The 22,972-nt window shown below is 40.2% G+C and overlaps 2 protein-coding genes across 2 annotated transcripts; both read left to right on the forward strand.

Annotated features, from left to right (window-relative positions):
• The first annotated feature begins 11,062 nt into the window (after positions 1-11,062).
• Positions 11,063-13,804, forward strand: LOC125730420 (uncharacterized). Its single transcript, XM_049005795.1, has 2 exons — positions 11,063-13,573; positions 13,757-13,804. Exons 1-2 carry the CDS (start codon positions 11,087-11,089, stop codon positions 13,802-13,804), a joined length of 2,535 nt encoding a protein of 844 aa, XP_048861752.1. The 5' UTR covers positions 11,063-11,086.
• A 468-nt stretch (positions 13,805-14,272) lies between these two features.
• Positions 14,273-16,710, forward strand: LOC125730421 (uncharacterized). The gene is made up of 4 exons (XM_049005796.1): positions 14,273-14,714; positions 14,869-15,036; positions 15,243-15,338; positions 15,826-16,710. Exons 1-4 carry the CDS (start codon positions 14,361-14,363, stop codon positions 16,138-16,140), a joined length of 933 nt encoding a protein of 310 aa, XP_048861753.1. The 5' UTR covers positions 14,273-14,360; the 3' UTR covers positions 16,141-16,710.
• Positions 16,711-22,972: the final 6,262 nt, after the last annotated feature.

Below are 22,972 nucleotides of genomic sequence, written 5' to 3' on the forward strand. Positions count from 1 at the left end.
TAAGAACTGCACTGTACACTGTACATGACCATAAAAACTTTGAATCCTTGAAATAAATGTTTTTGATCTTTTCCTTGGCAGTTATCTTTTTACACAGGGCCTCTATGTACACAATAGTTATTTTTTTCACGACTAACAGTATGGATCAGGAGTTGGTTATTGTAAAAGAAGTAATGTGCATGCAGGTGATATTTGTATAGATTTATATTTACCCCTAGGTGATAAGTTTGACAGTCATTTCTTTTACCGTTTGGCCTCTCGGTTGAACATAATAGTGGCGCGAGCAGCTCCACTTGGTTTTTTAAAAATACTCAGCCATGAACTTTTGGTGAACTCAGGTGAATCCCTTCCTTCAGTAGTAAACCTTGGTAGTTTCAGCCGTTTACACATTGTCTCACTAAAAGGTTGATAATATATTTGTCCTTTTACATAGTGATAAAATATACGCGATAAAAATGTGAATATTCATAGATTCAGGACTAACAAAGTAGCTAACAGAAACTCAGACTAACAAAAGGTGCAAATACATACTCAGTTGGTTCCATTGTGTTGATTACATTATAATGTTTACATTGTAATGATTATATCATGGATATTTGGCATACTTTTTATAAAATCGTAATTCTTATATTCTGCGTTATATAGTGCTAAATAATATTCCATAGATGGATGGACTTTATTAATCCCCGTGGGGAAATTGTGTTTTTTATGTCTCCCTCAACTTACTCTTTGTGGAGTAAGTTGTCCGCGAAGTGCAGCTACCTGTTGGGGCGCCCAGGGAGCTGGGGGTTAAGGGCCTTGCTCAAGGACCCACAGACGTGCTGAGGCTGGGTTAGTTTCAACTGGTGACCTCATTACAGGCACAAGGACTGACCCCTGCCCCCCAACTGTGTATGAGTAGCATTTATGCTGTTTCTTGAGTGTGAGCTAGTACATAAACCAGCTAGTGCTCACCATTGCAAAAATACTCTAGCTTTCTGTCATACACATTTTTTTATTTTCTTACATTGTCCGTTTTTGTTCATAGTCTGTAATATTCTGAATAACGACAATGTAGAGGAAAAACAGATTAAATTCTCCTTGTTTGTAATTTCCCCATGTAATCCACTGCCTTGTGGTAAGAGGTGCAAAAGTCAGACGCGTTGAATGATGAGGATACGATATTGAGTTTAGTTCTTGAGAGGATTTATTCATATGATATTTTAACACACAGTACTTTGAACTGGTTTGTTTGGCGCAAAAGGGCCGATATGCAGACACCATCACACATGGCAAATACGGTCAATGACTGTTTCACTTTGCACCTTCAGCCCTGAGCCGCGTAATCTCAGCACCTTTAATAACAACCATTGCTGCCTCCTACAGGTGGGAATACACTTAGACAATAGTAAATATCACTAAGGCAGGCAAGTACCTCTCGTTTCAAGTGTTGCAATACTATATAACATTATATTATAAACAATAAATACGAATAAATAAAAACATTAAACAAATAAACATAATCAATAATATTCATGAATAATTATGCTTAATATACAAATAAAAGAATAGCTCCTGCAGATGATTTCAGATAACTACTGGAACAATGAGTTCTGGAGGGGAGCAAGCTCTGTTACATGCTATAGAAATGTTGATCTGATTCCTTTCATTATCAGATTGTTACCACTGTTAAAAACCACAGATATTGTATTCTGATTGTATGCATTTCCTTATTAGGGCATGTCAGTTACTTCTGTTAAAAAATCCGTTTATTCTGACGTCGTAAATTTCCTGATCAGAGTTTACCCTCTTTAAAGTGATGGAGGTCCACTTGTGCCAAAGATACATCGATATGCATATGAGATTTCGTTTGTGCCAAAAATATGTAAATAGCACACAGTCCATGTCGACTGAGCATGTGACAAAGAATTTTTCTGTGACAATTCTATTTTGTCAATGAGTTTGTCTGTGGAGCCCCTGAAGGGACCTAATGGTGTCCGCTAATTAGATACCCAGAAATAAACTGTGTGGCTCCTGCCCAAGCATTGCTGCCCAAACAGCAGCTTCCTCCTTATGCCACCGAGGGAGGAGTAGCCAGTGGTTCCCCTGCCCCTTCCCCTCTCCCCCCTGCAGACGAGGATCATAACCATTCAGCACCCGACTCTACCTCCTTCTCGGTGAAGAAGTGCCGTGGCGAAACGCTCAGGCAGCAGGACGAGGTAGCAGAAATTCTTGCCCCTATGTTGGTATGTCCAAATCCTCAAGGGGGAGATAAGGTTTGCTCATCTGACACTGTAGATGAAGGAGTTGAACATAAGAACATAAGAACTATACAAACGAGACGAGGCCATTCGGCCCATCAAGCTCGCTTGGGGAGAACTAAACTAATAGCTCAGAGTCGTTAAAATCTTATCTAGCTCTGATTTAAAGGAACCCAAGGATTCAGCTTGCACTACATTATCAGGAAGACTATTCCATACTCTACACGCTGCGTAAAGAAGTGCTTCCTTAAATCCAGCTTGAAATGTTCTCCCGCTAATTTCCACCTATGGCCACGAGTTCGTGTATTTAAACTAATGCTGAAGTAACTATTTGGTTGAACAGCATCCAAACCTGTTAGAATCTTATATACCTGGATCATGTCCCCCCTCAATCTCCTTTGCTTGAGACTGAACAGATTTAGCTCAAGTAACCGTTCCTCGTATGACATTCCTCTAAGACCAGGAATCATTTTTGTGGCCCTACGCTGCACCTTTTCTAAGGCCACAATGTCCTTTTTAAGATATGGTGACCAAACCTGCACACAATATTCTAGGTGAGGTCTCACCAAGGAATTGTATAATCTTAGCATTACCTCCCTTGACTTAAACTCCACACACCTGGAGATATACCCCAACATCCTATTGGCCTTTTTTATTGCTTCCCCACACTGGCGAGAATGGGACATGGAAGCATCAACATACACACCAAGGTCTTTCTCATGATCAGCTACCTTTATTTCAGTGACACCCATGAAATACCTGTACTTTATATTTCTGCTCCCTAGATGGAGTACCTTATATTTATCGACGTTAAATTTCATCTGCCAGGTATCGGCCCAGTCACTAATTAAATCAAGATCCCGCTGTAGCTGCTGAGCCACTAATTCAGTATCTGCTACACCACCCACCTTGGTGTCATCTGCAAATTTCACCAGTTTACTGTATATATTGGTATCCATATCATTTATGTAAATTAGGAACAATAGTGGTCCTAAAATCGAACCCTGCGGTACCCCACTATGAACGCAAGCCCACTGTGAGTTGAAGGACATTGCCAGTGACCTGCTGGACCCCAGGCAGAACAGGCCTCACCATGCGACAGCCCTTCAGAGACTGGTCCTCCTGCGCATGGACTGGGGCATGATGCATCAGTTTAAACAGGAGCCTGGTAAATCCTGCGAGTGCTACACCAAGCGACTGATGGCAGCATTCTCCAACTACAGTGGGATGGACTCCACAACGGACCGAGAGTGTATGTGATGTAAAATACACTAAGATAGGTAAAAACTCTTTTGTGGACTAAGTAAAACAAACATTTTATGTTCTAGTTTTCTTAAAACTACTGAAACAAATAATTGGCTACACTGCAGTTCCGCTGTTTTGTTTGGCACCCCTGCATGTCGTGCATTGTGTGGAAAAAACCTGAAGGCTGAGGAATGTTACGTAACACAGCTAGAATGTAAAAACTCTCTCTGGTGTAATTCACTGCATAAAACCAATGGTGTTAAGTGTGATGTCTTCTTCATAACACTCCCTGATGTTTGTGTCCGTGACCATGAGATAGGGTGGGCTGCTTTTCTTCCTTCCTTTGACTAGTATTCCTCCTAAATTGTTCATCTGTATTTGCTGCATTGGTACTTGATGTGCGTGTGCCTTGTGTCACGATCGCCATTTAACGGGAGCGGCGGACGGGCAGGAAACAGGCAAGGCAGGCAGGATACGGGGATTTATTAGGAACACGGGGTGCAGGAAACATCTCACGCAGACGGACTTCAATGACGGACACTGAACTCTAGTAAGACATGAACTCAAATAGACAGGACTGATTGAAAATAATCGGACACAGCTGGGTACGATCAGGGAAGCACACGTGGATAATCAGGGGGCGTGGCACACACGGTGGTCAGACTGTCCGGGACCTCCTCGGGGACTAGGGCAGGAAAGTCTGGAGCTGGGTCAGGGACAGGAGTGGGGCCAGGAACAAGAGCCCCAGGGGGCACAGTCATTTGAGGCGGAGGGAGCGCCTCGGGCGTGGGCTCTGGGGCCGCAGGGGGCAGCGGAGGCGGCTGCTCAGGAGCTACGGGCAAAGCAGGCGGCGGCTGCTCGGGCTCTGGGGCCGCAGGGGGCAGCGGAGGCGGCTGCTCGGGCTGCGCAGGAGCTATGGGCGACGAAGGCAACTGCTCAGACGCTGTAGCAGGAACCCAGGACTTTATGCTCAGCCCACTGCTGTTAACTCCGATGACTCACAACTGAGCAGCAATGCACATTTCGAATTCCATCATCAACATCAGGCAGATGACAAGACTGTTGTGGGTCTCATCAATAAAAACGGTGACTCAGCATACAAAGAGGAAGTGTGATGACTATCGGACTGCTGCAGAGCCAACAACCTGTCTCTGAATGTTGACCAAAGAGATGGTTGTTGACGTTAGAAGAACACAAAACACAGAGTGACCACTCTCTGCTGCACATCGATGGCTCATCTGTGGAGATCGTAGAGAGTACCAGATTCCTTGTTGTCCATCTGGCGGAGAATCTCACCAGGTCCTTCAACATCAGCTCCATAGTAAGGAAAGCACAGCAGCACCTCTACTCTCCACGGAAGCTCAGAAAAGCCCATCTCCCATTCTCACACTCTATTGGGGAACTGTTGAAAGCACCCTGAGCAGCTGCATCACGGTCTGCTTTGAGAACTGTGTCGCCTCAGATCACAAGTCCCTACAACAGATAGTGATGACAGGTGAGAAAATCATTGGGAGTATCGTGTTAGAGAAATATGTACTTTTTTTATCATCATTTTGCTAGACGCTTAGAAACAACACCCTGCCGCAGCTTGATCTTAATTGAGCAATAACACGTCTCAAGAACTGTCGCTTGAATATTTCCACCCCATATATGGTGACAAACAATGTTCAATGTCAGTTGCATATCCTGTTTGTGTACCTCAATAAAAGACACTGCGAGGGGAGTTACTCTTTCGAAGTTGGCTGAGTTCGACTGAGAGGCTGACACCTCGAGGTCAGGACCGGGCTTCCCTTTGTAAGGAAAAGTGGTAAAAATGTCCCAAGGTTCTTGGTTGATCATTTGAATGCAGACAATGTTAGGAATTTATGATCATGGGGGAAGCCAGGGAGAGAATGGGGGTTCCAGTTGGCACCACTATGGTGATAAGGATAAGATAAGGTGATAAGAATTGAATTACAATGATCATAAAAGTCTCCACCCTGTCCTGTCCCGTCCCTGTCTCAGGATCCTCACACTCCAGGGGGTCACTCTTTATATGTAAATTCACTCACAACACCTACACACAACACCTTGGTGGGGAGGGCCTTTTTGGGTATAAAGGGGGGTGAAGAACTGTCTTCAATTTGTATCTGAGCTGCCTTTCAGTACCCGGTGTGTCTCTACACTGTATTACATTGTATTATTTTTGCTGTTCAATAAACCATCATTTTGCTGAAACTGCGGAGACTCTGCAAGTGGATTCCCTACACCTTGCAGCAAGTAAAACGTCATCACAGCTGTCTGTGTTGTTCTGTGTTCAGAGACTGGTTTGTTTCCAGCGCATCTTCAGAAGAAGATAACCCTAACATATCTCTCCCCTCCATCACAGATATTCACACCACACACTGCATCCGCAAAGCCACCACCATTGTGGATGACCCCACCCACCCCTCACATTATCGTTTCACCCTCCTGCCTTCTGGAAATAGGTCCCGGAGCATTCGGGCCTTCACAGCCAGACTCAAACAGCTTTATCCCCCATGCCGTCAGACTACTGAACTCTCAGGGACTAATCTGATACCACACACACATACACTCATTAACACACTTTATTATTTAACTACTATTTTTTATCTTATTGTCGCCATGTTTACAGTTACTTTTATTTATTTTTATTGCTACCTCATTGGACAACCAAACTGCGCCTTCTCAGTACTGGGTTTACTGTGCTGTTTGTGCTCGTTGGTGTCAGTTGTCCTCTCTTTTTGCACTGTCCTGCAATGTTTGCACAGTTTTTGCTCATTATGCACCATACAGTATGTTGCTAGGTTGGTATGTGTTAGTCTTCTGTTAATTTAAGTAGCACCTTGGTCCGAGGGAAACAGTTTCTTTTGTAACTGTACTATACTCAACTGTGTAAAGTTAAAAATAACATTAAAGACCTACTTGACTTTTACTGAACAGGTGCTAAAGTGAAATTACTTGCTTCTGGGAAAGAACTCCAGCTGAAATTCTGTACAACAATTATGGGAGACATATGGGAAGGACGCGGTGTCAGACCTGCCCCAGTGGGACGAATGTGGTTTTCCTAGTAACAGCAGCTTCAGTCCCAATCAGATAAGCCAGATGCATCTGAAATTAGAGGAACGGGATCAGACTGGTTGCTCAGGGACTAATGTGGTAGAACTAAAACAGAGACAAATTGGACGGTGTTTCAATTGTGGGAAAATGAGACAAAGCAGGCAGAGGAGATGCGGGTGGCAAAGAAGCATGAGATAAGGAATGCAGAGAATGTGGATGAGGGTGAGACTCCTGTGAAAACTGTGTATTGAAAATTAGGGCCATAGTATTGTCATCCATCCTGTCAGGGTATGGAAATACACTGAGGGTAAATGGCCTAATGCAGGAAGTGTCTTAATCCTATAACATCCAGCTGATTCAGGCTGTGGGGGACAGTGTAGTACTGCACTCTTCTGGCTGGGACCTTGAATAAATGAATGAATGTTACATTTATACAGCCCTTTTCTAAGATACACAAAGAGCTTTACAGAAGCACTGGGGAGCCACTTCAACCCAAACGTGAGGCAGCAGGAGAGGGGGCCCAGGCAGAGAGAACAGCCAACAAGACGGGTGCTTCCACAGACAGGACGGGGGCCCCGGCAGACCAACGCTGACGACTCCTGGGACCAAGTCAACAGAGCAGCTGTCGTCATTGTGACTCACCCTCATACATCCATCCATTGTCTAAACCGCTTATGCTACTGGGTCGCGGGGGGTCCAGAGCCTATCCTGGAAGGATCTGTGCACGAGGCAGGGAACAACCCAGGACGGGGGGGCAGCTCATTGCAAGGCACATTCACACACCATTCACACACACATGCACTCCTACGGCCAATTTAGCAAGAGAGAACATGCAAACTCCCCACACATGTGACCCAGGCGGAGACTCGAACCTGAGTCCCAGTGGTGGGAGGTAACAGTGCTAATCACTGCACCACCAAGCAGCCCCACCCTCATACATGATTTCTGATTCTTGATTTTAATCCCCTTTTCTGTTTTTGGCAACATATAAAGTGCTGTGAATGTCACTGTCAGATTGTCATATCATCCTCCAGTTGTCCCTTGTCACCCTGGATGCACATTGAGTGTTTGCTAAATATTTTATCTTGTAGTGTTCCTGATTTTTTCCTGTGTTTTAATTTGCAATTCTCAAATTTCATGACTGGCATCCGTGGGGACGATTAATTAAACCTGTTAACTCTGCACTTCAATTTCAAACTGTTGGTAACATGTGTACATATTTTTGTCTGATCTTTTCACCACCAGGTGGCGATATAGCAACTCCAGAGTTATTGATGGCTAGAACAAAAAAAACACAGTAACACAGAGGTGTAGCTAAAAATTCTGGGCCCCTGACAGAATGTCACCTTGCGCCCTCTGTCGAATTTTACATTCTGTGAAAGAGATTTGTTGAGCCATCTTCCAATGTAATCCAATCCAGCTCTTTATTTGAAAAGCACTTTAAACAACCTTATGGACCAAAGTGCTGCACAAAGGAATAAATAAAAACATTCACACACTTAAAAACGAAGTAAAAGAAATTTAATAAAAACCAAAACATTCAATGTGAGTAAAAGGCCATTAATAAAAATTTAAAAAAATCTATTAATTAATAAAGAAAAGGCTAAGATTAAAATAAGATTTACTATTAAAATTAACATCTCACAATGTGTCAAAGGTGAAGGAGAAGAGATTAGAAGAGATTTAAAAACGGACAGAGGGGATTCCTCTCTAATGTGAAAAGGCAAGTCATTCCACATTTTAGGAGCTGCGACTGCAAAGGCTCGATCCCCTCTAAGCTCACGCTGAGTCTTAGGAACCGTCAGGAACAGCTGATCAGCTGACCTGAGAGAGCGGGTGGGGGTGTAAGGGTGAAGCAGCTCACACAGGTCAGATGGAGCAAGACCACTGAGGGCTTTAAAAGCAAATAACAGAATTTTAAAATGAATCCTAAAATGTACGGGCAGCCAGTGGAGTGAGGCTAAAATGGGGGAGACATGCTCATATTTCCATGTGCGGCAGCATTTTGAACCTTCTGGAGGTGAACAATAGTGGAGCCTCTAACCCCAACATAGAGGGCGTTACAGTGGTCCAAACTAGTAGTGACAAAAGAGTGGATTACTGTCTCAAAGTGCTGCCTAGAAAGAATTGGCTTTATTTTGGCCAACTGCCTCAATTGTAAAAAGCTTGACTTGACAACTAACCTTATCTGAGTGTCAAACTTAAGGTTGGTGTCGACTTTAACCCCTAGGTGTGTGATGACTGGTTTACAATATTGTTCCAAGGAACCTAAAATTACAGTGGAGGTCAGAGGAGTGGAGTTACCAAAAACCAACACTTCTGTCCATTACCTCCCCACTTCCTTGTTAGTTACAATATTTGTTCTGCATTACTGTACACTGTAAACCCAAATGCTCAAAATAATCAAAATTATTAAGTAGCATAAACTTAATTTTCTGAAACAGTTCTACTAACCTAAATATTTTGAGTTCATGTGACTTTTTTATAGTTTTTGAGTGAATTAAACTGATTATTTTTAATTAACTGAAACAATGTGCTTATTAAGTAAGTGCCACTTAGGTGTATAATTTAGCTGTACTTATTTCTTTTTGTTTCAACATTGTATGTGTACTTGCGTGTGTGTGTGTGTGTGTGTGTGTAACCAATTGTCATTTTTTATTAAATTATATGTATTTAAATAAGTTAATATTTAAAAATACTTAATTTTCCTAATAATGGTTGGGTCTTCATAAATTCAGCTGTAAAAGATTTTAGCAAGAAAAATATTAAATTCACTCTAAGTACTAATTTTAAACGAAAAAATATGTTTGATTAAAAAAGTTACGACTCGGTTTACGTAAGGGTCATCATTTTATTGGCTTACGAGGTTCCCTTGCCCCAAGGTCAAAGGTCACGTGCAACACGTGGATAAGTTACTTTGGCGCCACAAAAGACTGCAGTGCAGTGCAGTGAGGAGGATGTAAGCTTCAAGCTATCGGCAGTTATCAGCAACGTCGGTGTCACGGTAAGTGTTAAATGTGTTTTTAAACAGGGGTTTATCTAGTGAACAGTTACAGCAGTTTAATCAAGACAAAACTTTAAACAGCGTTCGTCAGTTACGTATATTTACATTCAAAAGTCATGGATGTCTAGCAAGGAACAACTGATAAAATAGGCTTAATAAAAAACAATGAACGACAAAGCATAACACATCAGCTAACTTACATAATTTTTCAAACGGACCATAGTCTATAATTCTGCGTGTACGATTTAGCCAAACGTTACATTTGTTTTAAAGACATTAGACGCTGAAATTATGTCCACGCGTGATACGCGATTAAAAAAAACATCCATTGCTAATTTTGGGTGGTGTCCACAAAACTAGATAACTAAAAATATACTTTTCCCAATGTGTTGACGTGCCACTGATACGCAAACTAGGGAGCTGGAGAGCATGTGCCATGGGCGTCGCTAGGCCATTTTTCGGAGGGCTTTAGTCCCCCTAACATTTGTACTCAGCCCCCCTAAAAATTCTCCTTAAGGCCACTTAAAAAAAAAAATAAAAATTGGTTCTCGTCCCCTCTCGACCCGCCGAAATGCCTCCGACCCCAATTTTTTTATTTCGTTAAAATCGCATGGAAAATACCCAAGAATGACGAAATTTGAATTTCCCGCGCATTCCACATCGACGATTGATCCACATTGTGTAATCCTAGTCTTGGAATGGTTTCATGAACCTAAATTTGTCTCTACCTGAGATGGGCTGGTGCAAAGATTTAAATCTGGGGAAGTGATGTGGTACATGTTCTTTACTTGTTTGTAGAGTTGCATTTCCTTGTTCAACCATTCAGGTTCCTGTATTTTGTAAATTCCTCGTGTTTTAACATGTTTTAATACACTTTCTTTCTAGATATATATTTTAAAATCTTGGTTGTTCATTTAGAATGGGAATGACAAACAGAATATTGGTTTCAAATAGTATCATTTTTATATTCACGAATGAAACATCAGCATAAAGTATCGAAATCCATAGTTGGGAATGAGATACACATGGATCAAGGAATTCTTGTATTTTCTTACATTTAATATATTTGAAACGCAACAAACTGGAAGAACTGAGGAAGCGTACTAAGTAGGTCTGCTCTCTTCGGTATGTATTTTCAAATATGTATTTTCTTACATATTTGAAAGTCCAAACAGTCAATCAAAATTTTGTAAAAAAAAAAAAAAAATCCCGCCCACCCTACCCACCCCCTCCAAAAAAAGGGCGAGAACCAATTTTTTTTTTAAGTGGCCTAAACTTGACACAAATTGCTGGTCGCCCATCGTCCCCGTTAAATTTGATATGAAAGTTAATTAAATAATTAAACTATTTTGATTGAGCTATACACTTTCTAACATTAATTTTGTTTTTCTTTCAGGTTGTTGGCTACAGTATGATTTGGCAATGTAAGTTGTGCTCAGCTTCTTTTACTGACAGATTGCAAATATTTAAGCACTACAGACTGCAGCACAGCCACTTTTCCAGTGTAAGCCCCCTTCCATGCATCTATAATTATTGCATGTGTACATTTAAGACACTTAATAGTCTTAGAACTCATTTGTCAAGATGTCATACTCGCCAATTTGGTAGTAGTGCAGAACACTCTCAGCAGGCTCTGTTATTTAAATGCCCTTTATGCCCATTTCAGCAGCAATTTTCTGAATCTGTTCTTTTCTGCCATCTTAGAAGGCATTTAAGAAATCATGAAACAGTGGCTTGCCCATATAAGGATTGTAGCTTTACCACAAATGTATACTCTTCATTCAATTCTCATAAAAGTAGATCACACCAAGCAAGCGTTTCATCAGACTTTCAAAATGACATTGTCAGTGATGTTGGTCAAGCCAGTATTCCTGCAGTTGATGGTGATTTATATGAAGAACCTCCAAGCACAGATGAGGATCCAGTGGGGATTGATGGTCAGTGTGACACTGACGTACTAAAAAAACATCTTAGAATTAATTTATCTTCCTTATTTTTGAAGATGCAGGCAATCCTACATGTCTCAAACACAGCTACCCAAGAAATAGTGGAGCATTTAAATCAGGTCTGCTTCTTATCTCGGCCTTTGATCAAGGAGGCAATTAGAGATATATTGCAGAAAAATGGTTGCAATGTGGCAGAATCTGCACTGGATGAAGTTGTAAGTGCTGTTATGGATTCCAATGTTATATTTACTAGTACTTCTAAAGGTGCAGAGTTATCCACATCCAAGCGCAGAAAAGTCTTTTTCGAGCACAACTATCCATGTGTAATGCCAGTCGAGTATCAGCTGGAGCAACGTGGACATACCACAATGTATGTTCCTATTCTTCAAATGATTCAGGAGTTGTTTAAAAACACAGACATTCTAAAAATGATTACTGATCCAAATACCAATTCTGGTCAATATGCCTCATGCTACAATGGCTCATATTTCCTTGAAAATGAATTATTTTCAACAGGTGATCTCATTTTACCACTCCAGTTATATATTGATGAGCTTGAAATTGCCAACCCACTTGGCACATCACGTAAAATTCACAAACTTTGTGCTGTATACTGGGCACTTGCCAATATGTCACCAAAATACAGGTCAGCATTACACAATATACAGCTAGCAATGCTTGCAAAAGTGACAGACCTCCAGAGGCATGGGTATGCAGCTGTACTTGCTCCATTATTACATGATGTTCATATTCTTGAACAGGATGGTGTTTTTATTGAACGACTTGGTCGCAATGTCAAAGGCACCATCTTTTGTGTGTCTGCTGACAATCTAGCTGCCCATGGATTAGGTGGCTTTGTGGAGTCATTTAAAGCAGGCTATGTTTGCAGATTCTGCTTGGCCACAAGAGAACAGTTTCCAGCAACTGAAGCCAGGCAGTTTTCTCAAAGAACCAAAGATAGCCATGACCTTCATGTACAAAACATTCAGGAAAATGACGCTTCCTCCAACCACTTTGGTGTTAAAACAAGTTGTGTCTTGCGTGACTCCCTGGATTACTTTCATCCAGTCACAGGCTTTCCTCCAGATGTCCTGCATGATCTTCTAGAAGGCATAGTTCCTGTGGAGATTTCTCTCTGCATTAAGACCTTGATCCAGATGAAGTACTTCACTTTAGAGTATTTGAACCAAAAGATTGCATCATTCCCATATCAACATGCTGATAAAGTGGATAGGCCTCAACCAATTCCCAAAACATTTCTGTCTCGAGGAACGATAGGAGGGAATGGTCATGAAAATGCTACTCTGCTCCGACTGCTTCCATTGCTTGTAGGCAGTGTTGTACCAGAAGGTAATGGTGCATGGACAGTTTTGATGGAACTGAAAGAGGTAGTGCAGTTAGCATTATGCCCATCATTTTCTGATGAAACCTTAGACTATTTTCAGTCCAAAATCAGCGATCATAAGCAAGTACTGCTGAAGACATTCCCAGAGTTTAGCCTTCGTCCTAAGCATCACTATGTGGAGCATTACCCCACCATGATCAAGTGCTATGGGCCCCTGGTGCATGTTTGGACAATGCGATTTGAGGCCAAACACCGTTTTTTTAAACGAGTGGTGCATGACGCTCAAAACTTCAAAAATATTTTGAAGACAATGGCAGTCAGACACCAACACATGATGGCATACCATCTTGCTGCCCCATCATTTTTCAAGCCAGAAACACAAGCATCCAGGGTTGACTCTGTTCTGGTTTCAGCTCTACCAGAAGTAGCTCAGCTACACATTAGAACACTAACAACTAGTGACACAATATACCAGACATCAAAGGTTACCATTGATGGCACACACTATGTCTGTGAAATGTTTTTGTCTGTCGGAGACAGTGGTGGACTACCTAGGTTCTGCAGAGTAGAGCACATCTACCTTGTCAATAGCACTGTTTCATTCCTTTGTTCTAATTATGATTGCTGGTATTTAGAACATCTTGGATCCTATGAGCTGTCACCTTCCCAGACAAGTCTGTCAATCCACCTGAAGTCTGATCTCAACGATTCAGTCCCGCTCTCTGCATACGAGGTAGAAGGCTTGCTTCTGTTAACACCCAAGAGATTCATACAAATAAAACAGAACTGAGTCTAGCCAGTGGTGAGTAGTTTTTATTGAATTAATTACTATATTTGTATTACTGTTTATCTAGCAGCATATAATCTGTATATTTTAATAACCATTTATGCATGCCAATCTTTTGCTTTCCATTAGCATAATGGCAGATCTATCCCCACAACCCATGGTCCTTCGTGTTGTTGAACCAGACCGGGCTAGAAAATTAAAACTCTGTTCACGACCAGCCTCTATTGATGCACTGATTGCTGTTATAAAAGAACAGCTGGAAATAGACCTTGACTTCAGTTTAAAATATGAAGACCCCGACTTTGATGGAAAACTTACATCCCTCTCTGACATTGATGAGTTGCCACAGAAAGCGGTTGTGCATGTGTCTTTTGAGCAAGATTCCAGCTCTGTTGCCTCAACAGAAACAATCTCAAGTGTATCATCCTCAGAACGTGGGAGAAGATGGCCTTCAGTTTTTTTTTCAATTCCCACATTTTCTTTGGATGTTGAATTGAAACTTCGGGAAGGTAATACTGAATTTGAGAAGAACAACAAGTATCTTCAGTTAACAAGAGATGTAAAACATGACATTTTAGAAAAGCTAGCATCTGAGATGTATGGCTACAAGGCTTATCCCAGTGATAAGGAGATAGCAATGGTAGCTGAGGCTCTTGTGTTAAAATATCCTTGCTTGAAGGAAGCAGGATCTGAAACTGGCTGGAATGGATGGAAGAACAGCCTAAAGTTTAAGATGGGCAACTATAGGAGCAAGATGAGAAGGGCTGGATGTTCAGAGATCACAGTGAATGCTGGAAAAAGAAGTAGAATGAATCCTGACAATGAATCTTCACATTCAAATATTAAAAGACCCAAACGAGCGGAGGTAAACTTTCTGCCCAACTTTCCCCAAGGAGAAAATCCCTCAACCCTTGAACAGCTGAGGCAGAAAGTTGTTGATGAAATGAAGAAAGCTGAGAAGAACTTGCCGCTTATAAAAAAGATGATGCAAACCACATTTGCCCTGCGGCGACAAACCATAGTAAAGACATGCCCACCAGTGAAAGAGCTCATGGAACTCTGGCCTGCACTCAAAATGGAATCTGAGGTAATGTAGTAGCACTTTTTCCTGTTATTTCTTTTTTTGACAACATATACCACATTCAGGGGCTGTTTTCTGCCTTATGGATGGGTAGTGTATTTGCCAGATTCACATAGTTAATATGGCTGTGTTGTCTGTCTGTCTTTGTTTTAAAATGTAGGTGTATGCAGAGTTCCAACGGATTACAAACCAGAACCTGCCCAACACATTCTACTCTGAGCTTGACCGACATCTTCCTAGACTGATGACCCTGTTCAGACAGAAGGCAAGCAGAACCGGGAAGACGTCAGACGCTTTGACTGAAATCCTGAAAATCCATGATGAACAGGTAAAAATATTGTTATACCTATTTTATGGGTCTATTTCTTAAAGAGGAACATTGGAAAACATTTGAAAAGTTTGATGATTCAAATGAGCTTTCAATACAACAACTTGTCCAGGTTTTTTGGTATGTGTCTGATTTTGTATATCTGATTGTAATGTTTACCAGTAAATAAGTTATGTACAATTCTGTTTTTATCTCCTTTTATATAGGAGGTTCATGACATACACACCAAGCGTGTTACTGTTCTTCATGCCCTTCCTGTGTATCTACGTGAGGACGTCTCTGAGTTTTTCAAGACCTGCACAGTAAGTTTTATTTTATTTTTTTTAATCTCACGACTATATTAAGTAAACAGTTCATATGAATACAGACATATTTACACGCTTACCCTTCCTCAGTCTTTCAAATCACATAGTTTGTGTGATTTGAAGAGATTAGAAGCGATTTTTCTTTGACCTCACTGTAAAAAAAAAAAAAACTTTGGTACTAGATAATTTTGATTAAAGCAAAGTGTTTTTATAGGTTTTTTTAGCATAGTATCAATTTCTTGTTTACTGGTAGCTTAGCTGGGTCCTGTAGAACACTGATCTTCTGTTTAAAATCATACTGTAGTTTGTTCACACAACAATTAAAATCATTAAACTTTCTGTCAGTTGGTCTGAAGCAATATTGTTTGTTAAATCTCATGACTAACTAAATGCCTTTATCTTTGCACTAAACCTGCTGTAAATATTTTTGTCAAAAATCTTAATAAAAAATCTTTAATCCTTTTATATCCATTTTATTTTGTAGGACACATCTGATGAGCCTGACCTTTTAGATGTTTCAGTAGCCCTCCTCACAGTCGTCAAAGATAATGACACAGGTCCAGTTCACTTCCAGCCTGTGAAAATCTCTGTTGTCATTGAAAGCGAGATTGTGGGCAACCTCCCCAGATTTGCTGATGCCGTCCTGGTAATGTTTGGACTGATCTATGCACTACACCTCAGCTATCCCAGGGGACTGACCAACACTTTTGAATTCATTCAGAAGATTTTACTTGGTCTTGACGATGGTAAACTGTCACCCAAGTTACAGAGTCTCAAAAATGACTTGATGCGCATGTAGACATTTATCAGAATAATTACTAAGGCCTGGCAGTTCCTTTGTAGTTCAATGTAGATTATTTCTGTGAAAATAATGGTTAAAATGTTTCTGCACCAGTTGTTTTCCCACAATATGCACAGTGTGCCTTTTGTATTAATGTTATTTGGCATTAATACAACTCTTGTTCTTGAAAGTTAAGTACTGGGTAGTACTTGATAATTGTATGTGTATTTTAGTTGTAAATGGTACATGTTAAGTTTCAGGCAGGTTCATAAATTTGTAATTTTAGAGGTGCTATTTTAATCTGGTGTTCAGGTTTTAGCCTAGTGCATCTCTGAATTGTTTTATGCTTCTGTCTTAAATTAACACTGCAGTGTTAAATAGAAGAGGGCAAGAATTCAGTGTAACTCACTGTAACTTAAACTTTACTTTGTTTGTACTCAAAATATTTGAGGCAATGAGTTGCCACAAAAATTTTAAGTTTTGAAACATGCGATTTTGAGTCTTGTGTGTGAAAGCTTTTGAGTTACTTGTACTTGTAAAACAAATGACAAAGACTAATAAATATTGAGTTGATGCTACTTAAAAATGGTTCTTTGTGTACTTATTTTTTTTTGTAATGTTAACTTAATACCATGAGAAAGGTTAAGAGAAATTTTAAGTCACTATAACTGAAAATATTTAAGTTGATTTAATAACTAGTTTTAATTTAACTGTAATTAAAATGTTTATGTAGCATATAATCCAAATATTTAACCTTTTTGAAATATTTTTTTTAAGTTCATGAACTTAAAAACATTGAGGCAACGAGTTACATCAATTTTTTTAAGTTCTGCTTACTAATTTGGTTTTACAGTGTACTGCTTTGGAGCCTTTTGATATTAAGGTGAATAACACAGGTGAAAAATTAAGGTGAAAAAAGAGACAGATGCATTGACAGCAGTCGTGGCCACACTTTGGACTGGGAGTGTAAGAGCAAAGGAAACTGAATCCACTATGTTCTGTCCTGTAAATTTTTATTAAACACCACATGACACACATACGAGTCCTGTTTTAACTTTCAGGGCTGATGGTCTGCAGCCTGGCTTGTGTTCTACAGTGCAGCGCAGGTGCAGTCACTGTGCTGAGCCCGGCGTTATATTAATGACGCAGCCTTTCACACTGACCAGTGAGAAATAACCTTGAAAATGACTGTGCTCTTTGTGGTTCTCCTTTTTTCTTACCACCAAGCAAGAGACTAAACATATTTTCTACTTATCAGTTATCAGAAATCAGAAATGTCATGCAGTAATCAGAGGTTAGACAGCAAGAATGACTTTTGTATTTTTATCTTTTGTCAATCTTTTATCCAGCGACTACTAATTCTCATCGGGGTCTGGAGAGGGTGGGACCTGTCCCAGGAAGCACAGAGCACAGGCCTGCATGGGATGCCATTCCACACAAGCAAAAACAATTAAGATGGTCAGATTTGCCTCACTGTGTGATTTTGACTGAAAGATGAACTAAGCACAGTCTTGTGTGTATAAAAATGCGTAGATTCATTTAACTTTAACAATGAGATTCAGCAACATGACCTTATAGTGTTAATGATCGGTATCTTACTGGTATTAACTGAATTATGCAAAATTCTACATTATTCTATATTATTGCACCCAAATTGTTCATACTGACTAAATGTAATTACTGACATCCTGGACATACTGCTTTTTAGGTTTGAATTTAAAATGTTAGTAGACAAATTCATGCTGTCAATAACATCTCACTTGCTCACCCACTTTTAGATAAAAATACCCTTTGTGGTTTTTCTAGTGAAGCAGTGGGCCTGAGCTGAGGACCTGATGGTTGTGTGGTTTTCGCTCACTGAGAAGAGAGACACAAACACCCTGCTCTCAGTCGGTCAGTCTTCCTGTAAAATGCAGAGGTGAGACTGCTAGTGGAAAATTACTGACTGCAGCGTCAACAACACATATAAACAGCAGCACAAACAAAATGTTCCACAAATGCAGGACATCTGTATGCTTACAGCACACATCAGACACGCTGACCCTCAGCACTGAGCTCCTCCAGGCTCTGTGCTCTCCCTCTTCTCTTCAATTTCTACACAAATCACTGCTGCTCCAGTGAAGATCCTGAATTTTGCAGGTGATACTACTGTGTTTGCCATCATAACTGAAGGTGATGAGTCTGCCTACAGACTGGAAGTCGTACAGCTGACCATCCAGTTCTGAACTCACATTATCCCAAATGTCCACATGCTTAGACTCCTCTCATCATCAGGGAGGAGCGTCCCTTGGCACTGTAGAGTAGATGGATGAGAGCAGGCTGATAACAAGGCTGTCATCAATTTTATGTGACACCTCTCACCCCCCCAGCAGACTATGGAGGCCCGTAAGGGCAGCTCCTTCAGTAAGAGACTCAGACACCCGGCGTGTGACAGAACGGTACCGCAGGTCATTGGGCCCCACAGCAGTCAGGCTTTATAATCTGCACTCTGCTCATTGAACTTTTCCCCTGTTCACTGTCTTCTGATACAGTTTCTATCTGCTGCTGATCTGCAATATTGTTCCTCCTTATTCACTGATGTGCAGTGTTGCATTGAGCCAGTGCATTATGCCCTGTGTGGCAGCTTCCTTTGGGAGGCTAATATCTGGCACATGAGCAATAATGTTACATGCAATAGGATTGTGTATAAGTTAAGGATTGTGTATAAGTTAATTTTAATATTCCTATAATATTCCTCTGTATGTAATATATTCTTATTTTTTGTTTCTATTATTACCCTATATTTATATATACATCCATTTATTTTACATTCATAATGATGTTGTTTGTTGTTTTGTGCCCCACTGCTCTTGTAACAAGCCTCAGTCTTGACTCTCCCTTTTAAGGTCTTGGCCTTAAATCACACTCGATATAGGTGGTGTCGTCCCCATCACCCTGACCAGGATACATGCTGTAAGATTAATGGATGGTGTTTATCTGTGTGATGAAAAAGAATGTGAATAAAACAAAAATGTACCATTATAAATGGGAGCCCTAGGATGTGTGGTGGTTAGAGATGTGGACTGATGAGAATTTTGCTTTTCTAAAGTTCTGTTGTGAAAACTGTACATTCCGTTCCATGTACAGTAGTGATATGTAGCAATCATGTGCTCCAGTCAAATGTCCAGCTGCATGAATAATAATGGTGGCTTGTTTGGATAAAATAACTTAGGCTGAATACTTGAAAGCGTGACCTGGGTGAGGTAGAGAGGAAACAGGGTCTTACAAGAAGCAGATATTGTTCTGTCTGTGTGGTTTTTACTCTTTGCAAAGTGAGTCCAGCACAGTGCAGTCAGTGGGTCAGTCTTCCTGAGCTGCATCTAACCAGTGGAAACATCTGCAGCACTGCAGAGAAGCACTCAGCAGACAAACAAACCCAAACAGCTTACAGCTGTATGTCACTTTTGGACAGAGGTGGACAAAGTACACAACTTCACTACTTGAGTTAAGTATAGATACTCCTCGTCAAATAATACTCAAAGTTTTTCAGTTAATTTTTTACTTCAGTTAAAGTACTGGAGTATTTGCATCTAAAAATACTTAAGTATTCAAAAGTACATTATGTTTTAAATGCAAGACATTTTTCAGAACCTAATGACTCCTGAACACCCCACTGAATACACTGACTGGCTTGTACATCTTGTAGAATAAAAAGCTTGTGGAATATGATACAATGACTATAGAAACACAACTGACATAACAAAAGTACAGCCATTGTCATTTTCATCTTATTTAACACCCCCCACCCCACTCACACAAAAGAGCATGGTAGTGTTCTTACAGAGCCGTAGCAGTGTGTGTGTGTGCATGTGTGCATGTGTGTTTGTGTGTGTGTGTGTCTATGTGTGTGTGTGTTTGTGTGTCTGTGTATGTTTGTGTGTGTGTCTATGTGTGTGTATGTTTGTGAGCCAAGTAACAAGACAGGGAGCAAGAAACAAAACTCCTCTTTCTTAATTATCCACATCGTTATTAACGACACAGGTATATATACAGGTACATATACAGGTACATGTATATACTCAAAAATACATCCAGAACACACAATTAAATGAAAAACGTAATTTAAGAACACTTGAAATTTTCATTCAGTTTCTTTCATCTGTTTAATATAATCGATCAGTCCCTGTGCGTTTGCCCCAAACCATTCAGCATGGTACACAAGGGAGACAAGTAAGCATGTGTGACATCAAAGAACTGATTGCAGCAACTCAGCCTTTCCACAACATTAAAGCCGCTTATTCCCCCCCATGCCATGAAGAAATAATCTCTGTGGCTCCCCTCTCCCCCTCCCTCAGCCCCCAGTCCTGGCTTGAACATTTGCACTTCCAGTAAAAATGCGCCCCAAACACACTGACACCAAACTCAGCACCGGTGCTCCGTAAAATCCCGTGATTCAGTCTCAGAAGCACTGGCTCCCCTGCCCTCCTCTGAACATTATTAAAGCTACACCCTGAACACTCTGTGTGACTGACATGAATGAGAAGCATCTTTATTCATAATCTCTGTAGCGGAGGTCAGAATACAGAGTGTCATTATTCCCGTCTTTCTTCTGTCTCCTGGGTTTTGGCTTCTTAAGGTTCAGGGCAGCGTAATTCAGTGTGTCCTAGTCATGGCACTGTGGAGACAAAGATGGCAGAATTGGATGGATCAAATCGGTTTGCTATTACCTATTTTCACAAATAGCACTTAAAATGCTGATCCCAGGATGGAAATCAGTCTGAGGTTCATTTGTTTTACTGACGATTTGTAATTTGAAATATTTATTACATACTTGCTTGCGTGACCATTCCACTTTTGATATATCACTGTTCTTTTCATCTGTTTAAAATATATAACACATCAATATATTATTTAATTTCGCACGGTATCATACCGTGGTCAGATAACATTCCGAATTTTCAAGCAATCAACATCCTTTTTGTCTCAAAAATGAAAGTAAAAATGACTTCTGTCAATTTAAGTGTGCATGTTTGGATACGTGTCATTTGTTCTCATATATCATATATAATAAAATTGCTATAAAGGAGATCTTGGTAATAAAAGTTATTGATATGCAACTTATTGCAACATGTATATTTCAATAGATTTGCAAAATATGAAAGATATAATACAAAAATGTAAATCTTACAGTACAAAAAGGTTTATATAAATAAGGTGAGATTTAATAATGGATTTAAAACTGTATTACCTGCAAGAGTGGTTTTAATATGAAAATGTTATCTATCATAAAACAATTTTATATTTCTATAATTTGTTAAAATCTACATTTTGTCCTTCTGAGTGCATAAAGACCGGGCAGCGTACCTGCACAGTGTGTACAGGTCAGTTTAACATCTTATACAAATGAGAGCAACGTTCAGAATAATGCTGCAAGATAAAACTATCAGCAAGCCAGAGTGAAGAGGATCCAGCAGCTTCTGAAAGCCTGTAACAAAGAGATAGATTTCAGCATAATGATATAGAGACACATTTCCCATTTGCTTACATTACATTAGTTAAAGATCAAATCGATAACACATTACAGCAGTTGTTTTGTAAATAGTCCATTTTTAACATGAACTTCTAGTATTTTGTATTTTAACAATTTATATTAATATTTGAAATAATTATTAAATTAGGCTCCGGACCCCCCGCGACCCAATAGGATAAGCGGTTTGGAAAATGGATGGATGGATGGATATTAATATTTGAAATAATTATTAAATTAGGCTCCGGACCCCCCGCGACCCAATAGGATAAGCGGTTTGGAAAATGGATGGATGGATGGATAATTATTAAATTAACATCTGTGTAATTTAATTTAAGCACTTAAATTAGAAAATTCATTACATTAAAAAAAGAAATAAATGTCTTAATAGCAGAATAAGCTAAATAAAACTTTGAAGCAGATATACTCTCCACACTGGGTGCTACCATCTATATCCAGCTGTGTGCCGTTCCCAAACAGCATCTCCCCACACTGGGTGTTACCATCTATATCCAGCTATGTGCCGTTCCCAAACAGCATCTCCCCACACATGGCCACAGCGCAGTAGTAAGTCCCAGCATCGGAGAGGCTGAGGTTCCCCTTGGGGAGGCTGTAGACGCAGCTCCGTGTAGGAGATCCAGCCTCAGGGCTCTTCTCACACTCATCACTGCTGTTTCCAGGGCTGTAAATGACTCCAGGAAGGGATTCTCCTGATCCATGTCTGAACCAGTAAACACTGTGTTCTCCTGCACAGCTCCCAGTCTCTATCGTACACTGCAGGCTCACAGAGTCTCCTGGCTGCAATGTGTCAGACACAGGCTGCTGTACCACAGTCCTGCTGTTGGAGTCTTTACCTGAAAAGCAAAATAGTCATGATGACAGCCCTTTGAGAATAACAATGGAAAATACAGATCCTCAAAAATTGTTCTTACAGATTTTTGGGAACTGAATCGATGTTCTTCTAGCCATCCAAGAAATCAGTAACTTCTTGGAGAACAGCTGACATTCTTCTCTCTTTTTATTGTATTACTGCTTATTAGTATATATCAGGTAACACTATACATTAACTGCACCTACATAATACCTAAATAAAAATTATATGATAATAACAAACATTATAATCATATAATGTCTTGTATTAATGTATGAAGGTAGATGAATATAATTAATTTCAATTCAAAGAAATGAAGTGTGTAAAGTGTACTTTATATTTTCATGATTTTCGTGACTTTACATTTGGTTTATGTTGCCCCTTTTCCACAGGAAGGTATTTATTGTTTTTGCATATTTAGCTCTTGATGTGTTTTGGTATTTTTGAGCATTTTGCTGTAGTACCTGCATAAT

The sequence above is a fragment of the Brienomyrus brachyistius genome, unplaced genomic scaffold, assembly GCF_023856365.1.
Source record: "Brienomyrus brachyistius isolate T26 unplaced genomic scaffold, BBRACH_0.4 scaffold1287, whole genome shotgun sequence".
Taxonomy (NCBI): Eukaryota; Metazoa; Chordata; class Actinopteri; order Osteoglossiformes; family Mormyridae; genus Brienomyrus; species Brienomyrus brachyistius.